General features: G+C 39.0%; 1 protein-coding gene across 1 annotated transcript in view; it reads right to left on the bottom strand.

Moving 5' to 3' along the window:
• Nucleotides 1-26,222, bottom strand: part of LOC124277522 (guanylate cyclase soluble subunit beta-2-like) — a 47,734-nt gene that overhangs the window by 12,790 nt on the left and 8,722 nt on the right. The window contains exons 3-7 of the mRNA XM_046713233.1: nt 23,699-23,799; nt 20,590-20,773; nt 18,007-18,083; nt 1,658-2,158; nt 684-858 (exon numbers count right to left, since the gene is read on the bottom strand). Coding sequence (XP_046569189.1) covers nt 684-858; nt 1,658-2,158; nt 18,007-18,083; nt 20,590-20,773; nt 23,699-23,799 — 1,038 coding nt within the window. The remainder of the gene's footprint in view (nt 1-683; nt 859-1,657; nt 2,159-18,006; nt 18,084-20,589; nt 20,774-23,698; nt 23,800-26,222) is intronic.

Genomic DNA, 26,222 nt, shown 5'->3' with positions numbered 1-26,222 from the left:
TCTTGCTCAAAAGTTGAACGTAACAGAAACTGTTTGGGTGAGTGAGTGAGTTTGGTTTTACGATGCTTTTAGCAATATTCCAGCAACATTACATCATCACGGCCGGGGACACCAGACATTGGCTTGACACATTGTACCCATGTGGGGATCCCGGGCCGAACGCTTTAACCACTAGGTTACCCCCAGCGCCCCGTAACAGAAAGGGCTCAATGACGAATTGATATTTTTCAGTACTGATGACAACATTGCACATGCGGAGCAGACTCGGTCAGCGTTTGGCGTGATTGTAAGCGGCTGAAGTTAGCGCTCCTTTGAAACTCGGAGAATCGCTGGAAGCGATTGGCTGTTTGCAACACACTCGTTCTTTCAGAAGAGAACTCATGAAGTATTGTCGATGTTGTTAATGTTGACATGGGCGTGTGACTAAAGTCTTATTATCATCATAATCATCAGTTATAATTAAGATCACCAAGATCATCATCATCATCAGGATTATCACCCATGGAAACACCGGTTTGGGTATACTTCTCAAGCAACTCATGCTTGTCGTAAGATTGGATAAAATGTATTCGCATTCCAATCACTGGATTGTCCGGTCCAGATTCCATTACTGTCAACGCTCAATCATACATCTAGTATATTACTGTATACAATAAACAAACAAAATAACATTATAGACTCACGCTATATCTATCTCAGCTATCCTCTGTTGGTTGAGCAGCACAAGCTCGCGTGTGACGTCGTAAAGAGGGATGTCGGCGAGGTAGACGTTCATTTCCATGAGTTCGTTGAGGCTTGTGAGGCGAGGAGACCCAATAAAGATCATGTGATGGGAGGCATCCAGCCATATCATCTGTCCTGCAATATATACCACTGTGTACAAGATGTTCAAACCCTGAATCTGTGATAGATCAAGGTGACCTCTCAACAACAGATTGGTACTAATGTCCTTTTAGGAATATGTATTATTTATTTAAGTCAAGTATGATCCCTCCGAAGAACCCCGATGGAAACTAAAGATTCACAGAAGTCTATACTTAAACGACTACAATAATGACCGAGTACTTTACTATGTGTGACCTCAGTGATTGTTGGTCATTGTACCTGTTGATAAATTTTGTACACAGTTGCGGTAACATTGATGATAATTTGAAGCTACTTGAAGTGAATGACTTTCTTTGGAAGATCTACTTTAAAAAATCTGTTAATACTCATTATAAATCTTTGTCACACAAAACAGGTATTATGTAAGCATGGATGTATTACAATCTGACACCAGTGAACACGTTCCACTGTTGGTTCCCACTGTAATCCTAGTTTTCATCGTCAACAGATGAAACAAATGACATGTACAAATGTCTACCGTATCCGGCTATAAATGTGCATGTGTAACTGAACGTCCCTAATAACGTTTGGAGCGATATTTATCATAACACATTACCCCGCTAACGATAATCACAATTGGTGAAAGCAATTATGCTTTGTAAACTAACTCCATGTAGCGTTGCTTTCTTTCATTCGATGCTTAAATCAACACCAATGAATCTCACGTTTACTGTTGCCCAATCACAGTCTACAAGAATCAGACACCGAGGACAATAATCAGCCATCTAGGGTCTAATTATACAATAGTCTATGTATACATGAGGTCGCTTACCTTTAAGGATCAAAGCTTTGCTGTCACCTTCCTTCTCAGATTCCTCAGGGGACACAGTCAAAAGAAACACTGCATTGATAAACTTCTGAATGTTCGTTATGGACAGGTTCATTTTGGGGTGGATAATCCGAAACAGTGACGTAACCGCCATTCCTTCTCTGATAGGAACAGGGCACAGTTTGTGAATCATCACTCCACACTGTCGTATTTTCAAACATTCATCGAATATTATATGATATGGGAATGCTGAACAGAACTGAACAGCGCTGAGATGAAATGCTGAAATGTTTGTAGGCACAGCAACTGCTACGTTTTCGGGGGATAAACGTTCCTCTTGACCTTCTGGACTCCCGCGTTCATTTTCCAGCCCTTTGTGCAAAATGACCTTGAAGACCGTGTGCTCCTGGGTCTTACCGCCATCGATTACCTCCCTTGACTGCTCCTGAACTGTGATGTCCACCTTCTGCTTAAAGATGTCTCGGCCAACGGCTCGAACGGACCCTTTAATATAGGCAACGATGTAATGTCACTACCAGAAATAGGCCTAACACGCTGTACCCATATGGGAAAATTGAACTCCTACTTTCTCCACGAGGAAACAACGCTTTCACTACAACGCTTTCACTACCAGACTACACTCAACGCCCAAATGTGATGTAGGATTCTGACGTTTATCTTCCGTGAAATTCATTAACACGGGTATGGTGTTGACTAACCATGGGACCCACGGCAGTTATAATGATTGCCTGAGGGGTGGCTTCGAAAAGAAAATTTGAAATTCTATATTCGAATAGTGGTTAATGGTAACAGATGGGGCGATGTAGGCGGGTCTTGGGTAGAGCGGTCGCTCGTCACACCGAATACCCAGCTTTGATTGTGCACTTGGGAACAATGTGTGAACACATTTCTGATGCCATTGCCGTGATTGGTGCTAACAACTGCGTAAAAGCACACCAATGGTGACGCCTGACTGTGACCATTTATAATGCCAGTGCTCTAGTATTGCTTAACATTTACCTTCACGAACGACGTTACCCCAAAGATGTATGTAACATATTGGTGTATTTCGAAAACAATGGTCATTATATTTGGTTAGCCATAGTTTGTAACTTTCTAGATTCCAGTGCTTTTGTATACTCTGGTGGGGAAATTTAGTTTTATTCGGGGGTGTCTATGACGTCGCTTGTAGATGAATTTCTTCAAGACTTGATGTCAACAATAAACACTCGCACACAAAATGTTTTCCCACATTGACGGTTCAGTATTTACAAAGTAGTAAAAGTATATTTACGAAGTATATATTTTACATTACCCTGTTTTGCCCTTACGACAGGACAATGGTATACCGCAATGGATTGAGTGATGTTGACGCACGTTTCCTGTTTGCAATATGCATGTCGAAAATTATTATTTCAAATTGATCTGTAACAATTATATTGAGCTTCGCAAAACTTACCACTGATAAATTTACAATATTGGTACAACTCAGGAAGAAAACAATGTATGGTATGGATTTACAGCTTCTTTATTCTTTACAACACGACCTTTCTGGGCTGCTTCTTGTCCCTTCATCAGAAACGTTGTGCTGTAAATAATAAAGAAGTTGTAAACCCATACCATACATTGTTAGGGTGAGAAAGCCACAATAACTAGGTGCGCCTAGTGGCTGCAAGAGTTGTATACTCCCCAGGGAGTTGAGATTGATAGTACGATGTGCCATTGAGATTAACCTCCGATGATCGAGAGAAAAAATATCAGCGCCTTGAGCAAGCACTAGTTGCCTGGATATGTGCGCTATATAAATATCCTATAATATAATAATGTTACCTTCCAACTTCTAAATGCTCATCAAACATCTAACTCAGGAAGAAATATGAAACGTCTTTATGTTTATGACTATTGCATGTTAGGTATTACAGAATAATGATGAAACGGCCATGATGTGTTCCACATGCATTTCTTGTTTATGTTCAAGCCATTTCACAAATAAAATTTTGACTTGAATGTTTCTGTATATTAGAGTGTATATAATTATGTGATGTCTTTGAAGCATGCTCAAAGCCCTCTATTTGTACCAAGATCACTGTAACTGAGTGCACTCAGTCCTATTTATACTCCTAACATATTTTATTTATCAACACAGAGGTAAAATCAGAACCACATGTAGAGCCAAATACTAGTTACATCAAACTCTACTGGGGGCGGTGGGGTACCCTAGAGGTTAAAGCGTTCGCTCGTCGCGCCGAAGACCCGGGTTCGATACCCTGGGTACAATGTGTGAAGCCCATTTCTGGTGTCCCACGCCGTGGTATTGCTGGAATATTGCTAAAAGCGGCGTAAAACCATACTCAGTCAGTCAGTCAGTCAAAGTCTACTGAGGTTCAACAAAGCGATCCGAAATGACAAATTATCAACCTATAGCTAACACCGACAAGGTCATAGTGTATCCTTGTGGATTCTTCACGAGTACACGTGAAGATGATTCCTGTTGTCTCCCGCCGTTATTGAATACAAATACAGCACTGAACTTATGACAATAAAAGTGGGACGAATACATTTTTATTTAATTCGCAACAGAGGATGGGAGGGGTTTATTTTAATTGTTCGTTGTTTAACGCCGCGCTGTGCAATATTCCAGCTATATTGCGGCGGTCTGTAAATAATCGAGTCTGGACCAGACAAAACAGTGACATCATGAACTTCTCGCTACCGTTCCAGTGTACATATATCTGATATCAAAAGAGGTATCAGGTGAAATCCGCTTTGTAAATATAACTATGAACAGTATATACTCATCAGCGTTCATGTATGTTTGTTTATTGGTTATTGCTTAATGCCACACTCACTAATATTTCAGCTATAAGGTGGCGATCTGTACATAATCGCGTCTGGACCAGACAACTCAGTGATCAACAACATGAGCATCGATCTACGCAACTGGGATACGATGACATGTGTCAACCAAGTCAGTGAGCCTGAAAACCCGATCCCGTTAGTCTCTTCTTACAATAAGCATGGGTTGCTGAAGACCAATTCTGACCAGGATCTTCACGAGTCTATATAATGCGTGGAGCGGTTAAATGCCACCACCTGCAGCTACAATTTACGTTAACTAGAATCGTGAACATAACTGTCATCATAACAGTGACGTTTGACACAATTCTGTAACCCCCTGTGTTTCTGAAAGCCCATTCCAAAGATGCGCCCTTGAGTTCACCACAACGTGTCACGAGTCCTTCAAGCCAGTCTCTGTTTAAGTTCAGACGACAAGTCATGGAGAGATTTGTAAACAAAACGGCATCTCTGCCACATGTAGCGAAATAATTAAACGTCATTGTGACAATCTTGTTAAATGCAAGAGAAGCACTGCATTGATGTCAGGACAGCTGTGGATATATGCGTGATGTTTGCCTGCGATAGTCAAGTCATTGGACACTGTTTTGTTAACAAGAGGCCATACAGATACGTCGTTTTAATGTTACGTTAGGTTTCCAAGCGATGGAGCTTCAGTATTGATTGACTTACGCTTCAGTGCTTTGAGATTCAGCTTTTGACGGTGTAAATACTGCATTCTGAACAGAAAGAAAGTATGTGCCGTGAACCTATTTGTTAACCCCCCTGGCTGCCGAGTTTTTTTTCAGGCGCACATTTTCATACGGTTTGAAAAGTGATCGTTGTGCGAGAATTGCGCTCGCGTGGTCCTGGATCTACGTACGGCTATAAAATTACACAGAAATGTAGAATATTAAATTTCCTATCCGTTGGTATAAATATAAGTGCAACTACCTCGGCGGTTTGAGAAATAGACACTGCTAAATGTTGTCCAATTTTTTTTTATGCGTTAAAAAACAGTAATTTTATCCGCTTTTTATCGCGCACCGATAAAAGCACTGTGCTACGAATTTTTTAATGTGGCATCTTTACGGAAAGTGTTAGCGAAGAAAATACAGCTTGATATCTGAACGACATAAGTGTATATGAATTGGGTTTATGTGCTTGTGCATAACGTTATACGCTCAACATTAAAAATGACTCGCAATAAATGTCAAAAAATGGATTTTCTTCTATGACGTCAAACGACGACAGAGAGGTCATACACATATAATGATAAGGGGGCATAACTCCGTTATGCGTAACACTAGGTCCATGTAACTCAGATCATTTGGAGAGAATTTGTTGTGGATACGGACGCTATATTTTCGTTATTTTGTGTTCATGGTGAACCAAACTATCCCAATTCAAAGTTCCCCAATGTGAGCGGATGCAGTTTGGTAGTTTCACAATTTACAAGAAAAATGACAACGTATTACACGTGAAAGCACGTAATAGCGATTTGGATGGCCCTATCCGATACATAAGTTAGTTCTTAGATTCCCATATTGTCCTGTTTGTGTAGATGTATTTTGACTAATTTTGCATCGTTATTACCAGAGTACTAGCCATATCTTCAAATGTAATGAAATTGCTGAAATTAATACACCATTTTAGTTGACGTCATTGCTTGTTTTATGCATTTTGCGACGTCGGAAAAAGACGACACTGGTATGCTGTTTAGTACATATCTCACCTAATTTCCTTTAATTGTGTGAAAGGTTTCGGCTTCTATGTCAGAATTTAAGACTCTGTAGACAAAACATAAAATGACTGATTTTTCCATTTAAATAGTGTCCTGAATATATCAACAATTAGACAGTTTGACTGTGTATCTTTTTTGTGAGAAACACGCGCACCTGTTTGGCATCAATTTAACGTAAATGAAAAATAACATTTCACAACACCCGAATATTTTGTTTAGGATAAGAATTTTCTTTGTTTATGATTATGTAGCTATTTCTCTTCATAAGTATGCAATGGAAGATGCAAAAAGATAGCTTTTTATATATGGAACTAGTACGTACTATATATTAGAATATGGATGTAAGATTTGTCCAAATTAAGACATGACATGGTTTATATATTTTTAAACAATTTTCGTATAAATATAGTTAGAGTTTGATATCCTGTCATCACAATATTTTTAAATCGAATATGAATTGATTATATTATCGAAAACAATGATAGTGAATCATAAAACGTTTCCGACAAACGCGCACCTGGCCAATCAATTTACATCATTGTTTTCTCTATAAACCGACACACAAATGTGCAAAAAAACAAGACAATTCCTTTAAATGTGTGTGCATATACATTTCGTACCATATATAAATCATTTTCATTAATATTATCAGTTTTACTTATAAGGTTGAATTAAATCGCCGTTCATTAACCTGTTCATGTGAAACTGCAATATTAGTCCAAATGCATTGAATATTGTACATCATCGGAACTAACGCAATTGCAGTTATGGCTACGTTTGATCTTCTAACACTTGTGTAAAGGTTTAGAATATGGTGTTTTGCACTAAATATGTCAATTTCCTATGTAAATATGATTCAAACAATCAAAAACTTTCAAAGAATAAAACACCGTAAACCCTATACGCACGTATGATATGATATTGAACAAGGCTAAATGTGGATACTGAAGTCAGTTTCATGAAAAAGTATCTGAACTATACGCAAAATATACACCATAATACTGTCAGTGTAATCGGAAGGATTGGGCGATTGTGTTTACTCTTGTTCAACCGACCTTCACCTCAAAGAAATTGCCTAATATGTACAACAATGTTGACGTATGACATCACTACCGCTGACCGATTTCTTACAAAATGGCGGCTTTGCTAACAAGGGTACACAGGATTTTGCGAGAACCCTTCCATTGATTCAGGGATCGTTTGTCCATAAATATGAGATGTAAGTAATCAGAATGATTCTGACTATCTGTGTATTGTTATATGTTTTATCGTTTTCACTAAAAGTAAGAGAAAAAGACAGAAATCCAGATAATTACCGTTGTCGTTCTGCGTGATTTTCCGTCAGTCATGGCGTCACGCTGCACGGAAACTTTGACAATTTCTTATGAATTATCAAATCATTGCATTGTATCTATTTATAATTTCCTATTTCTTGCTACGATACCCTTTCCATGCATATTCCAAAGGTATTGAGCCATTGCAAGCAATGAATAGACGGATGAATGTTGGAAAATTTCAGAAAATGCTACACTGTGTAAAATAGATTTTTGTCTTTGTTTACATTTCGAACCAGCGCAGTCTTTCGAGCACAGCGTTCATTTTCACACCAAATATGTTTCGTCTCATTTTATCTAGACAGTTGGCATTGGTGACAAAGACCACTTGCAGTTTGAGTCTAAAATGTATGGGGAGTTTATTGATGCATTTTTCGAAGCTGAATATGAAATATACGTGATGTAATATGCGTCTCAATACCGGCCTTCTTCGCGAAACGTGATGTTGTAAACACTATCCAATATGGCGGAAAGCGCTCTACGGCGTTCGTGTAAGTGCATTTTCGAAAACATCCCAACCGATTCTAGATTCATCGGCAACGTTTCAGAATTTTACTTAGCGATTTCATGTAAAACTGATATGAGTGATCATGAATATGTTATTTTTGAAATTCAATACTCCCAGTAATTATCCGGTTTTCACATTTCAAAACATACAGCAAATAACGCTGTGAATCGCGATTTCGTACTGTGTCAAAAATGGCGACATTTTCGATGAAGCCTATTTTGAAAGGTCATTTTCAGCACTTGAACTTTGTCTAAAATAATAGTGGATGGTATCAAGAAACAGGAAATTTCCCGAAGAATTCGAAACTGTGAAGTGTATTTGTGTGCGTGGGATATTTTGATTTTTATTGGACTTGAAATTGAGGGTTGAAGGGGAAGGACATATATGTCCCTGTGGCATCAAGGGGGTTAAAAAAACGTTGTTCAGTGGGTTTGAATTCTGATCGCTTCATGTCATTTAGATGGGTGTTGGTAATATTCTATTGGGATAATTTTCTTGTTTTGACAATCATATGGAATGGCGGGATTTCGCACTTCAGTGTCAAGGATTCCCGGAGGCTGAGCGGGTTAGGCGGCTGACTTTGTGTGCTGGCGATTAAGTGCCTGACTTTGAGGGTTTGGGTTCGAATCCGGGATGCTACTCAACCCATAAAAGTACTAGAATCTGTACTTTACTAAGAAAGTGTAATATGACGCCACACTACCATGACAGCATTGTATTATTATTATTATTATTATTATTATTATGCTAGCATTTGTATAGCGCCGATATCCAGCTCAGCTCAGCTGCTCAAAGGCGCTTTGTTTTTCCCTTGTTCACTGGATGTCAATCTCAACGGCACATCGTATTGTCAATCTCAACTCCCTGGGGAGCATACAACTCTTGCAGCCTACTAGGCGCACCGAGTTAGTGTGGCATTCCCATCCTTACGAGGTACCCATTTTTACAGCTGGGTGGACTGGGACACATAGTCACAGTACTTTGTCCATGTTTACTGCACGTTGCTGTACCCGCAACTGGGTGTTTGCACGTATTGTAGGTATATTTACGTTGTTTGTTCACCCGTAGACAGAGACGAAAACTACTCACAATATTATTTTTACATCATATTTACTTAACAAAGACTTCCTTTGTCTAACATTTCATACCAGATTGAAGACCAATGAATCCTAATATTGTCCAATCGCAACATACGACTAATCAGTCACCACAACTAAGGACTGTGCTTAATTTGTGGAGAAAACATTTTGTTCTTGTCTCAATATATGTGAGTATTCGAAATGCGGAGATTTGAATCTTTCTGCACAGCACGCCGGTTTCAAATGAAATTTCTGCGCATCAAATATTCAATATTAACCGCGAATCCAAAAAAAGACGAATTCAGTAAATTTTAATAAAGACGACTTTTGAATTAAGTAAAAAAATATTTTGCTCTAACAGTTTGGTGAATTCTTGCTACATCATTTTAACGTCACAACACGAAGTAGGGGCCTTCATCCGGTTCAATTTAATGAGATAAATGAGTGACTTTCCTCTTGTGGCTGACATATGCCTATATGACGTTAAATTTTAACTCTTCACTTACTAAATGAGTGTTTCTAACATAACAATGCTTTGAACTCCAGATGGGGTCACTGGAGAAACTGTGTTGCTGTGAAAGTTTGACTCAGTGTTAAAAGTTAATTCCATGTTAAACATGGTTCTCCTAATCACTACAATGGTTTCGTGACTGGAATCAATGCATTTTGCTTAAATATAATAGAAACCATCCACTGCATGGCTATTCAGAAACACTATTATACGTGTAGTTGGTGTATTCATTACGTGGCCTACATTACAGAGGCGACAAAGATCTTCAGCGATGATTCCAATTTCGATACGTCAATAAGTGGGTTATTTGATGAAGCAGATAATTAACTCTACGGCAGCTCATTCCACATAACTCAATTCATCGTAACCTCGTTCCGTACCCTTCATTGCTTGAAGACACTGTGCACAGATTTTATCTATCTTTGTACGACCTTCCTCCGTACCAAGAAACCATTAACCCCGCTACGAAAACTATAGGAACGACTAGCGCTTTATTACCTGGCGGCACAATGGTTTGGTAGGCGTCACAATTAGTTGTGTAGAGTTGCGTCTCTTGTCTGCTAGAAAACTAAACTGAGGGGGGTTCAAATCAATGATTTGACCTCATTATGATTCTTGTCAGCAACATATCCATGATGATGAGTTTCACCAAAGTTACGTCTTCGAAACTTAAAAGTTTTCTTTCCACTTTAAAGCAGATTCGCTGTGATACAAGAAAGGTAATATTTTTCAAAGCGACTTTAAACCAAACTCACTCACTTGCATATATCTCCTTCCTCATGTTTGGACTGTATCACTGGCATCTTCGTGTTTGCATTCTATACCCATCACATCAATTACCATGTTGTTTTAGTGTATCACTGGCCTCATGTTTATGCCTCAGTGTATATGTATATATATATCCCCTGATTCTCCCCAACCATTCACCTGAGGAAAGGGCAAGCATACACTCGAGGTATTCACAATAAAGAAGTTGACATCCATAAATCTTGCTTTTCTTCGACACTTTCTTCTATGTAGTAGATTCTTACCTTTACAGGGATGATACTGCGACACAGAAGATACTTACAATCATGTAGATGGTACTTACATATATGTTAATGTTGATACTGTTTAAAGGTAATGAAGACAGATATGTGTATTTGGTAATTGTTTCGCAAGATCCTTGCCATTTAAATAAATGTATGAACTGAACACATCCGTCATGAGAGACAGAACAGATAACGCTTACGTTAAAACACTCAAGAAGAGTTGTAAAGGGATGAGTCACCGATCAGTGATGTCCGGTATTTTTGTCGATTACAACACACATGAGTTCATGGCATACGATTCTATTTTGGCAGTAGCGATATGTTATTTCCAGTTTTAATCTTGATATAGGCATCTCTCATGCACACAAGTCTGATACATCTAAACTAGTTGATAGTCCTGTCCCTCCCTGTCTCTTTAATTCTACACCCGTGAAGGTCCGGGTTAGAATATTGATCTTCAGTAACCCATGCTTGTCGTAAGAGGCGACTAACGGGATCAGGTGGTCAGGCTCGCTGACTAGGTTGACACATGTCATCGGTTCCCAATTGCGCAGATCGATACTCATGCTGTTAATCACTGGATTGTCTGGTCCAGAATCGATTATTTACAGACCGCCGCCATATAGCTGGAATCTTGCTGAGGGCGGCGTAAACCTAAACTCACTCACTCATTTTAATTCTACATTTCATTTTGTTCAAATCCATCCCGACTTGGCATTACCCAACAGCCGTTCAAACCGCCACAAACATGGACTTAGACAATACGTTCATCTTCATAGATGTTTATACTTTCATCAACGTAAAAGACAGTTCTACGTAGAACATACTAAATCTTACATCTTCGCACTAAAAAGAAAATACCTACATCTTCTTAGATGTTGATAATTTCCGTACTAGACCGTACTTTTACCCACGAAGAAGACTCTTCTAAGTATAAGATATTTTTAGTTACGTCTTCGAACACGAAAGAAGATACTTTCATCTACGTAGACGTTGATACTTTCATCTACGTAGATGATGATACTTTCATCTACGTAGACGATGATACTTTCATCTACGTAGACGATGATACTTTCATCTACGTAGACGATGATACTTTCATCTACGTAGACGTTAATACTTTCATCTACGTAGACGTTGATACTTCCATCTACGTAGAACGTACTTTCAACCACGTAGAAGACACTTTTAAGTGCAATATACCTTATGTTACGTATTCGAACAAAAGAAAGACGATAGTACATCTACGTAGATGCTGGTACTTCCATCAACATGTACGTACATGTTGGTACTTTCATCTACGTACATGTAAGTATCCCAAGGCGAAGAGGATAACGTGTTTTTTTTAGAATGTGGCACTGATACTCCTCCATACACGACAGTTCCAGTTGCGCAGTGAACACAAACTCGATTACACCAGCAGACATCTCTAAGATGCTCCGAGGCCACACAATCACAGAACCAGCATCTCCTTCCCGAATTGACCTCATCGTGATCCGGACTCGAGATTGACGTTTTTTCAACAACATTAAGGTCGGAGCGAATGCAGCAAATCACGCCTGATCAGGTTATCGGAATTCTCAACAAAACTGACATTTCCTGAAAGATTGTGTCAGGTCATATTGTGTTACACTAACAGTGATGGGATGATTTCAGTAACCGCCACAACTTTCACTGTTCATTGCTCGGTATGCCACTGGGACATATATGCAATTTGTTTTTTCAACCTGTAGTGAGATTAAACAAACTCAAAATACGTCACGTATCTTCAAATCGAAGCTTTAAGGTTTTCGGACATTATTCGTTTTTGGACGACAGTACTCACGCGATGCATAACGAGGCGTAATGGGTCACACAGACATTATAAACTATTGAATGATGGCTTGTGATTTAGATGCAGTTGTCTTTATAATTTAGTGACATCTTCTACAGTAGTTCGGGGGCGGTGGGGTAGCCTAGTGGTTAAAGCGTTGGCTCGTGACGCCGAAGACCCGGGTTCGAATCCCCACATGGGTACAATGTGTGAAGCCCATTTCTGGTGTCCCCCGCCGTGATGTTGCTGGAATATTGCTAAAAGCGGCGTAAAACCAAACTCAGTCTTCAGTAGTTCATACCATAATCGAAACAACGGATGTTCTAAGTGCCCGAAAATGCAAAACACGCAGATACACAAATAAACTTTTGCGAGATGCTGTGTTCTTTTTCATCCGCTGTCATTTTTTGGCAAAACAAAATTACTGAACATGAGGTAATTTAAATACATCTGCTTATTTATTTTGTTTCAAATATTAAACGTCAGTGCAAACGAATACCCAGTCTTGACTATCCTCAAACAGTTTCAATAACATCATCATTCACGGCGTTGGTTTTAAATTTAAATATACGATATCTACTCCGAGAGTTCAATTATTTAGTAATCACGAGCATCTGGGGCTTATCAAATCCCTATTGACCTTTCAGTTATGTTGCCTGTAATCCTACACTCCTTTAAGAAAATAGCCAAACACGAACGCGGAAGGGAAAGTTAATTTGAGTGATCCATTCATCTGATCGTTGCATATATTGGGCGACATTGTGAATATTCATGGAAAGCTTATCGTAGCAAATATTTTGGATTTGAAAATGGCTATATAACAATAATTTGGTAAATTCAGCAAAAACTGTCAAAGTTTCCGTCCGCATGACGCCATTAATGACGCAAAATTACGCACAACTACGATATTTTATCTGCATTTCTGACGGACTGAATTGGTCACAATGGAACACATTAAGTAAATATCAATGTACAGATTGCCAGGTTGTTTCTGATTTCTTATGAGCCCCTCTTAAGTACCTGCGTGCACGATCTCTGAATGAACATTTCTTCTGAACGACCTAAGCACGGATATCAATGCACTTTTCAAGGTTGGTCACAGATTTTTATTGGTATGTCTTTGATTGTTTGTTGTTTAACGCTGCACTCAGCAATATTCCAGCTCTGTGAGTTATCGAGTCTGGACCAGACAATTCAGTGATCAACAGAATGAGCATCGATAAACGCAGTTGGAATACGACAGCATGTGTCAACCAAGTCATCGAGCCTGATCATCCGACCCGTTAGTCACCCCTTTCGACAAGCATTGGTTGCTGAAGACCAATCCTAACCCGGATCTTCACGGATGTCTTTTCTTTGAGGCGAAGGTAGATCATTCGATCATTCACACGATCATTCTTTCCTGCTAAATATTACGCAGACATACTGTCGAATATGCCTATCTTATACGCTTTTTAATATTGCCAAGGACATTCATATTCAATATCATATCCAATATTGAGATTGGCCATAACAGTATTGAACACTGATAATTTTCTTTTTATTTCAACTTTATTCACATAAGAAATTCAGATAGTGTAGTATATTCCAAAATATGTCCTACCACCAGAAGATGAAAAGAAAATATATTATTTTTCAAAATGTAGACATTTCCAATATAGAGAAGTTTTCATGTAATTTCATATTCACCAATCAATAATATATACCCCACGTTTAGCAATATTCCAGCAATATCACGGGGGGGGGGGGGGAGAGACCAACAGAAATGGGCTCCACACATTATACCCATGTGGGGAATCGAACCCGGGGTGTCGGCGTGACGAGCGAACGCTTTAACCACTAGGCTACCCCACGGTCCCTAGTGCGGTGGTGACAATAGCTGTTTGTAACACCTATGAGTCAAGGTCAAAGTTCTGTCACAGATGACACCGAAACCAGTGTACGACTTCTAAATCAATGTAATTGTTCTCTCTCTCTCTCATTATTGTATTCACTAATTTGATGATATTTAAGTATGGTAACTAGTGAGTATGTTGTAGCTTCGGGAACTGGCGGCTGTCCAGCAAAGCAATGTGTACTTGAAGACAGCACTACCATACTGTTACGTGAGTTCTACACTGAAGAAATTAGTTAACTTTCGAAAAATATTCCGAATAAAACCAAGAAACAACAAAGAATTGTTAATCAGTCAACAATCGTATCAATAATTTAATTTCACAGATCAATGCAAACTGCTTCGAAGGTATTAAAAAAGCAATATTGGTAATAGCAATTAAGTCTGAATGTCCAGGGTGAAATGTCCAGGTCAAGGTTTAATGTAAGATGATTTAACTGCAATAAAAAACTTTCAAAATATTTCTTTATTAAGCTGGACTAATCTATGCTGTTCTAGAAGCTTCCTTGCAACTCTTGACCCCCACTATATATATAGTAACTACATGTAGCACACCACGACCATCTAGTGAACAGAACCAATGTAATACAATTGCAACTTTCTTCAACATCATGCTGCCACACTACAATATCACATGGCAATGCAGTCTGCGGTACCTTGTTTATCACCACTGTTTTTCATTGTGACATTGTAGAGGATGTCTAATTGTAATCGATATTTGTCACTTACCTAGTAATTTGTCAATAGAAACAGGTAGATATCTTCAAATAAAAAAAGAAGATAGAATATGCAAACTGTGTGATTTGAATCTAATTGGAGAAGATGAATATCATTTTCTTTGTGTCTGTCCAGCCTACCATACTTTAAGAAATAAGTATAAAGAAATATTACTTTGTACATCATAATAATGCCTAATAATATCGTCTGTATGCATGTAGGCCTGTGGCCTCTTAAGTGCAGATAAAGACTGAATACAGCGGATACTGTTCAAACCGGACTCTGACTAATCTGGATTTTTTTTCATACTGAACATGTACACTCCGGTGTACACAACAATTTATATGTCTTTGAAACCTATCATTATTTCCTGTTTCAGCATCTCTCATGTTATACCCTCACTAATCCGAACCTCTATCGGAAGCGGACTAAACTTTCGGTCCAACAAATGTCAATTCTGGATACATTCCAAGGACCTCTGACTAAACCGGACAAACTTTCGATCGGTTATATCAGGTTCAACTCTATGCACTGGCCGCATGTAGTGTAAACAGACATATTAATGTCAAACAAAATTCAAAAAGTGAAAAATGGCTCAACAACATGCTCAATGTTGCAAGACATGTGTTAATGGCTGAATCCTAAATAGAATCAAACAGCAGCCATACATTTTCTGAATTGTACACTAACAGTCGAACTTTTGGCCCTGGTGGTCGTAACTTGCTGGGGTTTCCAACGCATGCTGACAACGGGAAGTTAGCGACATTTTCTATGGCTTCCGATAATGCGTCCTATCATATGTGTTCCACGCGTGTCGCTGTTTTAATGTTCTTTAACACTATTGGGGCGGTGGGGTGGCCTAGTGGTTAAAGCGTTCGCTCGTCACGCCGAAGGCCCGGGTTCGATTCCCCACATGGGTACAACGCGTAAAGCCCATTTCTGGTGTCCCCCGTCGTGATGTTGCTGGAATATTGCTCACTCTTTAACACTATTAGTTTCTACTGCATGACTGCCGCCTGTAAATAATCGACTCTGGACCAGACAAACCAATGGTTAATATTATGAGTGACATAGTCACAGACCCCAAACATCTCATCAGTTATGGAACCACTCGTTAACAATTTATAACAGATTTATCAGAACTGAATACCTGTGTCATCAAAACACGAAACGATCCGTGAAGATCCGGGTTAGAATTGGTCTTCAGCAATCCATGATTGTCGTAAGAGGAGACTAACTGATCGGATTGGTTGAAAAGTGTCATCGTATCCCAATTGCGTAGATCGATGCTCCCGCATCACTGGATTGTCTGGTCCAGACACGTTTATTTACAGACCGCCGCCAAATAGCTAGAATATTGCTGAGTGCGGCGTTATAAAACAAACAAACAACACAAGAAATATTAACTTGCCCTGGAACTCGTCGTCCCTGGAATAAGCATGATCGAGTTTCGCAAATGCAGGTTCGTCAATAATGTTAAGTTTATATGTGCTTTATTTCTATTTACGAAGATATCGCTATGCGTTGTCTTTATTGTTCCATTCTGAAGACCATAAAGGGTCATTATCTGAAAATCGATCTGTATTTATAAAGTAAGACAGACTGATAAGCTTGATCACTCGATGGATTGAAGCTTAAGGAAGGCAATCGGTTGGAAATCAAAGAACAGCTCATTGGTTGTATTGTCTGCTGTAACTATGGTAACCGGTCACTGTGTGGTAAACTTCTAAATAGTTCGAGCTGAACTTTCCAGATATCCCGGGGAAGTACTTAGACAAATACACAAAGGCATTCCGATCTTGATAATCAGTATTTTCAAATAAATGCTTAGTCTCCGTCCCTTGGAGAAAAGATAGCTGGGTATGACAGCTATATACATGTAATTCTGTGTTTGTGTACATGACAAACAAGGAGTCCATAAATACCGCCTAACATTTGCCATACTGACGTAAATTCTGTCCCGAGACAAACTACTTTATGTTGTTGTTTTTTCCATTTTTGCATTTTCACCATCAGACTTATTTCTTTAATCACTTATTCATTCAGCCCTGGTGAGATGCTTGATGTTTCGTATTACTTTTGTCTTAGAAGAAGTGTACTCTGAAAATTGGAATGTGTACATAGGTTTGTACGGAACAGATTTTACGAAATCGGGCGTGTATATATTTTATTTTAAAAAGAGCAATACTTGAGTCCGTAATCTGTTACTGTAGCTTCAGTGCCAACTTGAATAAACATATTAGTGTAACATGGTTCGTAGTAGAGTCAGTGAGTGAGTGAGTCAACATTTCACATCGCTTTGGCAATACCTCAGTCTAATATCAAAAGTGTTTAAACATCATATACCTGTCTCAAAGGAGAGTAAAACTCTTTGAGATACAAATTACATATTGAATATAAAATAACAACTGATTAACAAAGTAACTGTAACTGTAAAGCAAAGTAACTTCACACATTGTACCCACGTGTGGAATCGAACCCCGGCTTTCGGCGTGATCAGCGACAGATGTAAATGATTCACTACCCCACCGCCCCTCCACATTTCAAGGGACCATGGGAGTGAGTGAGTGAGTTTAGTTGTATGCAACCTTTTGCAATGTTCCAGCAATATCAAGACGGGGGGACATCATTAATGGTCTTCACACGTTGTACCAATCAGGAGAATCGAAAAACCGGGTCTTCGACGTCACGCCTCTTTAACCACTAGGCTACCCCACCGCGCCAGACAATGGAAACGTGCAGTGCATCTGTTCTTACATGGCTCCCCAGGCAGGCTGACATCATCATTTCAACCCCAAATTGGTACTAGATTAAGACTTAGGCACAGATATATCCACTTTATTGTTTCCAATTTTTATCAGATACTTAAGACAAGAAGCCACTTACCTATAACAATGGGGTAGAGTCCAGGTCGTGTTGTGTAATAATGCAACATTAGAGATCCATCAGTATGAGATTCACATCTGAAATCAATAATATGAATACATATAGAGCACTGAGTACATTAGGGACATCTAAGTACATATACATTTAACGAGCTGCGGCTGAAAGGTTCTGAGCTTAACGTGGATGGACAAGGTTGATGGAGACTATGACTCGACATAATCCTTCCTGATCCACATCCATCTGACAACGATGCTAGATTATCTGCTACACACTGGTGTATACTGCTTCTTTCCGGCTTTGTAAAACATATTTCCACTTTACGGAAATGACGTCATGTATTTCAGGAAACAGCTCTTTGAGGTGAACATGTGAGGAATATCTAAGGACGCAGCGGAACTTACTTAAAGCTTTCTCAAACCTTTGTCATGCATAGTTCATTCCTCTAACTCCCTTCTCATATGTCTGCTGTATTGGATACGTCTCTTTTGGTTATTTGTATACCAGGTATTTTATCAACATTTTCCTAACCAGCGACAGTTGAACGTCTTTCTGTTCTTGACCTAGGATCAGCTTCTAATCTCTTTATTCCACCTCTTAACACTGGCATCACGTTCTATTCATATGTCTGCTGTATTGGATATACCCTATTGTTTAGTATCAAGTATTTTTCAACATTTTACTGAATGGTGACAATTGAAGGTCCTCCCGATCTTGATCTTAGATCATCTTCTAGTGTCTTTATTCCACCTCTTAACTCTGGCAAAACTCTCTACTCATGTCTGCTGTATTGGATACGTCCCTTTTGGTTAGTCGTACGTCGGGTATTTCATCAACATTTTCCTAACCAGCGACAGTTGAAGGTCTTTCTGTTCTTGACCTAGGATCAGCTTCTAATCTCTTTATTCCACCTCTTAACACTGGCATCACTTTCTATTCATATGTCTGCTGTATTGGATATAACCTATTGTTTAGTATCAAGTATTTTTCAACATTTTACTGAATGGTGACAATTGAAGGTCCTCCTGATTTTGATCTTAGATCATCTTCTTGTCTCTTTATTCCACTTCTTAACTCTGGCAAAACTCTCTACTCATGTCTGCTGTATTGGATACGTCCCTTTTGGTTAGTCGTACATCGGGTATTTCATCAACATTTTCCTAACTAGCGACAGTTGAACGTCCCCCTGATCTTGATCTGGGATCATCCTCTAATCCCTTTATTACAACCCTTAACTGTGGCAGCACTTTCTGTTCACATGTCTGCTCTATAGGAAGCGTTCCTTTTGGTTCGTCGTATTTCAAGTAACTGGCGACAACTGAACGTCCACCTGGTCTTGGTCCATTGTCATATCCGAAGCTCTCTCTTGCACCTCTTAACAAGGGCAAACAAAGCATCCTCCTCAAATGTTCGCAGAGGTTGTCATGGATAGCTGTTGCATTTAGAGATATATTTGATGACCAATTTTGTAAAAAAAATGCCAGCGAGCCTAACCTACAGATCCCGCTAGTTGCCTCTTACGACAAGCACGAATGGCTTAAGACCAATTCTAACACAGATGTTCATGGTTATTCATCAACAGAAAATACATGCATGTACTGCTTGGTTCTGTAGTTGGTATTTGTAAGCATGGAACCCGTGAAGATCCGGGTAAGAATTGATCTTCAGTAAGAATGGGAACTATTGTGAAGGGTGTACTCAGAACACAGTCACACTTTATATCATCATCACATGAAGCACTTTGAGTAGATTAGCGTAGACAGTCGTAAATTGGTCATTATTTTACCGAGCACTACCTAAAAGGGAGACTACATGCTAATGGACCATGCTAGCACATTCCCGACCTTGAAACACAGTTAGTTCACGTTCTGTTCTGTACATTTGATAACTCTAAACAGAATATCACTGTTTAACTGAAAGCTCTAAGGGTCCCCCTTTCAGAGCTTATAAAACTCTAATTGCTGTACACAAATGCCTCCATTGGTAAAAAATGAACAGCGAAAGGCGACTATGTGGCCATAATGTTTGCGTGGGATAGATGGAATATTTTAAGAAGAAAATATTTCTTTCAGTAATAGATGGATGTTTTTTTCAGTATTATTTGCTTAACCTTCTCAGCCTTAACATGTATTCCCTTTGGTCCAATATACTTTTTTAAATTTTCACACATATCCACATGAATGACAAATGACTTGACCATTAATTTTCATTTAGATACAACCATTATTTAAATAATGCAGTATTAAATAGGTAGCAACATATGAGGAATATTTTATTAGATATGTACATGTATCAACAATAAAAAATATATATGTTGCTTTACGTTCATCTCACTTAAAATCAACTTTAAGGGATTATTTAAAGCGCAGAATAAAAACGGTTATTCTTTATGGCGTTTCACGTGCCGATATCTTCCAGTCATTGTTGATATATTGCTATATATTATTCGTTGTAGAGTGTTGGGATTTGGACAGAAGTCGATAAGACAAAGATGTACCTACTCACCTGAAGCATGGCGCCTCTATGTTCTTGTAGCTGAGAGCCAGTAGGGAGTGGAGAGAGTCAAGGTTAGATGTATCTACTCACCTAAAGGACGGCGCCTCTATGTTCTTGTAACTGAGAGCAAGTAGTGAATGGAGAGAGTCAAGGTTCTGGATGAAGCTTTTCATGTCTCCCCCCAGCGTCTTCAGCATCTTGTCGTAGCCATGACGAAGACAGTAGATGACGAAGTAGTCGCCAAATACCTCCAACACCGCCTCCAAAGACAGATCTGGCAGACAGAGGAAGTGATACTGGAATACAGTTCTTTCGGCTGAAGTCTTTATCAAATGAATTTAGTACCATTACTACTTCCGTTGTGGCTGCTTCTGGTACTGCTACAATTGATGCAGCTTACTATTGATGATAATACTACTTCGTACAGAGCCTCCTGCAGCCACTTCTGCAGCCACTTCTGCAACACCTACTACTACTACTACTACTACTACTACCACCACCACCACTACTGCTGCTGCTGCTGCTGCCACAAGAGTCACCACCTCTACTACTACCACTACTACTACAACCAACACCACCACTACCACCAATACCATCATCTACTACTACTGCTACTACTACTACAACTACTACTACTACTGCTGCTACTGCTGCAACAAGTACTAAGAATCCATTTGAGTTTGAGTAAGAAAATTCATTGTGAAGCATTCGGGAACTGACGCCAATGTTCATAATATCGATCACTTTTTTGCACAAACAGAACATGTACAGGAAATCGTACCAAAGAACAGGTAAACCAAGTTTGAAGCATAAAAAGTTACGAAAATGTTATTATTTCTATAAATAAATATTATTCCCGTAAAAGTCCGGGTTAGAATATTGATCTCCAGTAACCCATATGCTTGTCGTAAGAGGCGACTAACGGGATCGGGTGGTCAGGCTCGCTGACTTGGTTGACACATGCCACCAAACTTACTCACTCACTATACATAAATATAAACTAACGGCACAGACATACAAACTTCATTCCGCCCTTTCATCGTTGACTCTATCTCTCCTTTTATGTATTCATATTTGTTTTCAAACTATATTCCTTTGTCCCCGAATGCATATGGGAGTCATATATTTCTGCTCGCTTGGATCATTCATCCAACTATTAGACAAGAATATTATCATTATTAAAACTTTAATATTATTTCGTACAACACATTCGACGAGTATCACTTTCTGTCAAAAATATAGGAATTTAAACACTGGCTTGTAATTATCGGCGAAATGTTCCAGCTTGGAATTAGAGCGAGCCGGCAAGTTTTTAGCAATATTCCAGCAACATCACGGCGGGGGACTCCAGAAACGGTCTTCACACATTGTACCCATGTTGGAAATCGAACCCGGGTCTTCGGCGTTACGACCAAACGCTTTAAATGTTAGGCTACTCACCGCCCTCATGGATTTAGAAAGAAGGACTTAACGTTATGGCTCATATTACAATATTGTCATAAGGCGGTTCTGAATACCCACAGCAGTCGGAACTAACAGTTGACTTTATTCCGTTATGATGATATTGCAAATACCAACATCCTTAAACCAATGTCCACGACTAAGCAAACATACTTAACTACGTTAATTAAAACGCGCTGATATACATCAAATATTTGCTCCATTTGCCCAAAGAACATACAGATGCCCCGATCTTGGATTATGAATATTTACCAAAGAAGACTGCGCATAAATCCGTCGGTGTTTAATCAACAAAAAAGAAGCGTGGTTAATGACATCTATATTGAATTTATCAATCTGATTCATTAATATTCAGGTCATACCTCCTAAGGGTCAGAGTGACACTGGAGCAAGTATGTTAGGTTTGCCCTGTGGATAACCAGGGCACTGGTAGGACGCATTGCTAACGCGTGGGACCAGTACATCCCCTCGCAATCAGCCCTCAGGGCGAAGGGTTCGCAAAGACAATGAATATGCATGTATCGGACATCGACATCGCTCTCTCAGCCCTGTTTTAAAGTCATATCACAGTTCTGCCCTTCCGTGGTTTTGGGAAGAGAGTGTGTAAATCGATCCTTATGCATTTCCTCGAGAAGTCTGTGTGACAGGGAGCGTGGTTGATGCATGGGGGTCAACTATTTGGCGTTGTAATTTGAAAGAAAGTAATGACAATGTGTGGTTTATTTAAGAAGGAAGATGTGATGTCTAGAAAATGATGATGGATTCAGACCGGTGAGGCATTAGAAAAATCTAAGACGGTTTGTGTGAGTGAGTGAGTTTTACGCCGCTTTTAGCAATACTGCAGCAATAGTGAGTGAGTTATAATTTAACGTCACCTCGGCAACATTTCAGCCATATAGTGACGAGAATGGCTGTTGGTACACGAGGCTATTGAGCACATGTAACATATTTACATAACTTGATCAATCGTCACATTTCTGTTAATGTATACCCACGTAGCTGGTAGATCTGTGACATTAATGTTTAATTATTCATCACACTGATTTTTGTTTATAAACATCAAGACGCAACTGCGTATGTGACAGAAAAATTATTCATGAGATTGATTTGTGCTTATGTAAAATCAAAAGCTGGAAGATCATAATTTATTCATGTATCCCTGTAGTGAGATTGTTTTCAAAAAATGGAATCGTCACAAATTGTTTTGCTCCTAATGGCCCTGATCGTTATAGTGTTTACCGTGGTTATTTGTTGGATGTTTAACGCCACACTCAGCAATATTCCAGCTACATGGCGGCGGTTCTGTGAATAATCGAGTGCAGACACGACAATCCAGTGATCAACAGCATGAGCATCGATCTACCCAATTTGGATTCAGCGACATGTGTCAACCAAGTCAGCGAGCCTGACCACTCGATCCCTTTAGCCGTCTCTTACAACAAGCATGGGTTGCTGATGATCAATTCTAACCCGGATCTTCACCCTTCGGTGATAGTGGTATTCTGGAAACAGTTCTAAGGTTCATCGGGTGGTCAGGCTCGCTGGCTTGGTTGACACATGTCATCGATTCCTAATTGCGCAGATCGATGCTCATGTTGTTGATCACTGGATCGTTTGGTCCAGACTCGATTATTTACAGTCAGCCGGCATATAGCTGGAATATTGCTGAGTGCGGCGTAAAACTAAGGCGAACAAAAATTATCAATTAAGGTACGAATTCTTTAGTTTGGAATCTCACCTAAAACTGTAGACACTGCTCCGATCAGTTGGAAGGTGAGTTTGTCTTCGTAGCGGTAGAAGACTAAGAAATGGTCGTGTTCATCAAGCCCGGACTCCTCCCTGCAACAAAAATGGTTCATATTAAAACATATTTCCCCATGTCGTATAATGATTGTACGGAAGCTCCAAAGGAACATGAATAGGAGTACAAATAGTTGATATATATAGTTCACACAAAAACTAAATCCTGCATAAAGAGATTGGTTTGGTTAGGTTGTTGTATAACGCCGCACTCAGCAATATTCCAGCTATATGGCAACGGTCTGTAAATAATCGAGTCTGGACCAGACAATCCAGTGATCAACAGCATGAGCATCGATCTACCTAACTGGGATACGATGACATGTGTCAACCAAGTCAGCGAGCCTGACCACCCGATTCCTTTAGTCGCCTCTTACGACAAGCATGGGTTTTGGATGACCAATTCTAACCTGGATATGCACGGTTCGACGTGAATAGAAGGATACCAAATTACGAAAAATACCAAAATGCTAGCTACACGATCTAAGCGGTCACGGAACATGAAAAAACACATGCTATATGCACGTGCTTCCGTGCACTCGGAATATCTGTTGTCATAATCTGTGTTGGCACCAGTTTCCGATTGCGCATTCATATGGTTTCATCGCTGGTTTGTTTTTACGCCAAATGGAATCTGCTCCAGCAAAGAATAGGGACCGAGTTTTTTCTGGAATTGATGTTTAATATTTATTCAGTTCCGTCAACACAACCTTTTGAAACTGCCTCAGAGGAACCCTTTCTTTAAAGCACCATGCATCAGCTAAAAAGCGATTATATTATTACAAAAATGTGGCTCAGAAGGGTCTTTGTGGGGTTGCCAATTTCAGGGCAGATGTATTTGCTTAATTGACTCGGTGAAATTAGATATTGATAGATTTAAAATTTAAAAATTGTATAAAGTGACTATGATTAAAAATAATATGGACGACGTATGATAAAGACTGTTTGAACATCACAACTTTTGTAACTGCATCATTGGAAAAGTTGCAAAACTTTCAGAAATCGTCTTTTTCCTGTTTTACATTGTACGAGGTATTATAGTCTGTTTTCAGTGAAAACGTACCGATGAATTTCACTCTAAACGACAAGGTAAGTCAAATAAAGTGAAATTAAGATTGCGAATCCTCATAATTTTACCTTGCCAATTGAATATTTAAATCTCAGAATTTTATTCAACTTAGGATAAAAGTTGTTTAACAAACGATCATAGTTTCATATTGCTATTATTGGTTTGTATTACAAGGGGGTTTGCACTTTAAATGAAACACCGAGAACAAGTAGTGTTGGTTTAAGTTAACGCTCATCACGTACCGCACTTTCATTTGTTTCACTGTTCCATCTACTGCGCTTACCCCCTTGTAATACAAACCAATAATAACGATTTGAATCTATGATCGTTTGTTAAACAACTTTTATCCTAAGTCCAATAGAATTCTGAGATTTAAATGTTCATTTGGCAAGGTAAAATTATGAGGATTCGCAATCTTAATTTCACTTAATATGATTTACTTTTTTGTTTGAAGTGAAATTCATCGGTACGTTTTCACTGCAAACAGACTATAAATATTCATTCAGACGTCTGTTTGTGTGTAATAGCAGTATGTGTAATATAACTTCGTGAACACTAATATCGAGTGAGTGAGTGAGTGAGTGAGTTTTACGTCGCATTTAGCAATATTCCATCAATATCAAGATAGGGGACATGGTCTTTACGCATTGTACCCATGTGGGGAATAGAACCCGAGCAAACGCTTTAACCACTAGGCTACCCACCGCCGCCTGAGATTGATGTATTCTTTCGGAAAAGAATCTGCTAATAAACACAACCGAAGCGTGCCTATTATGTTATATCATTAATTCATTCCTGTTTTATTCGTATTCGTATTCTACTGTCTGAGTACGTGTTACAAGTGTTAAGACGACGGTTCGTAATCATCGTATGACTTTAGATCTGAAGTTTACACTTCGGCAATGTTAGAGTATCTCCGTATAAAGGTTTCAAATACTGATACATTTCTGTAAATAATGTGAGTGATTCGTTTGAGGCAGTTACACAATAGTGGCATCCTGAACGGGTAAACGTGTTTAGTCAAGACACTATAGTACTTTTTGCAGACAAATGATTTATAAGCAAAGACAAAAATACATTTTTAACATAAGAATTGTCTAATTTCAATAGTCAAAAAATAGGTTATTTCTGATTGGGATACAGATATTAGTCTGCAAAACCACGTAAATGTGATAATCAATTATACCTGATCCCGTGTTGTCATCAAATGGTAATTGGTAAAACATTAAAAAACAAAATACATCAACTTTCTCTTGAAAATTGAATATTATATTTTGTAATTATTTCTGCATTCCAGCACTCCTTTCCAACGAGTACGTTAGAGGCTCACCGAGTAGGATTCACACACCAACTCGTTTCTTAATCGTTGTGCTACAACCTCTTACCATAGTCT

The sequence above is a fragment of the Haliotis rubra genome, unplaced genomic scaffold, assembly GCF_003918875.1.
Source record: "Haliotis rubra isolate DU_JTF1 unplaced genomic scaffold, ASM391887v1 Scf222, whole genome shotgun sequence".
NCBI classification, from domain to species: domain Eukaryota; kingdom Metazoa; phylum Mollusca; class Gastropoda; order Lepetellida; family Haliotidae; genus Haliotis; species Haliotis rubra.
The sequence above is the reverse complement of the archived record's forward strand: the minus strand, read 5'-3'. Positions and strand labels throughout refer to the sequence as shown.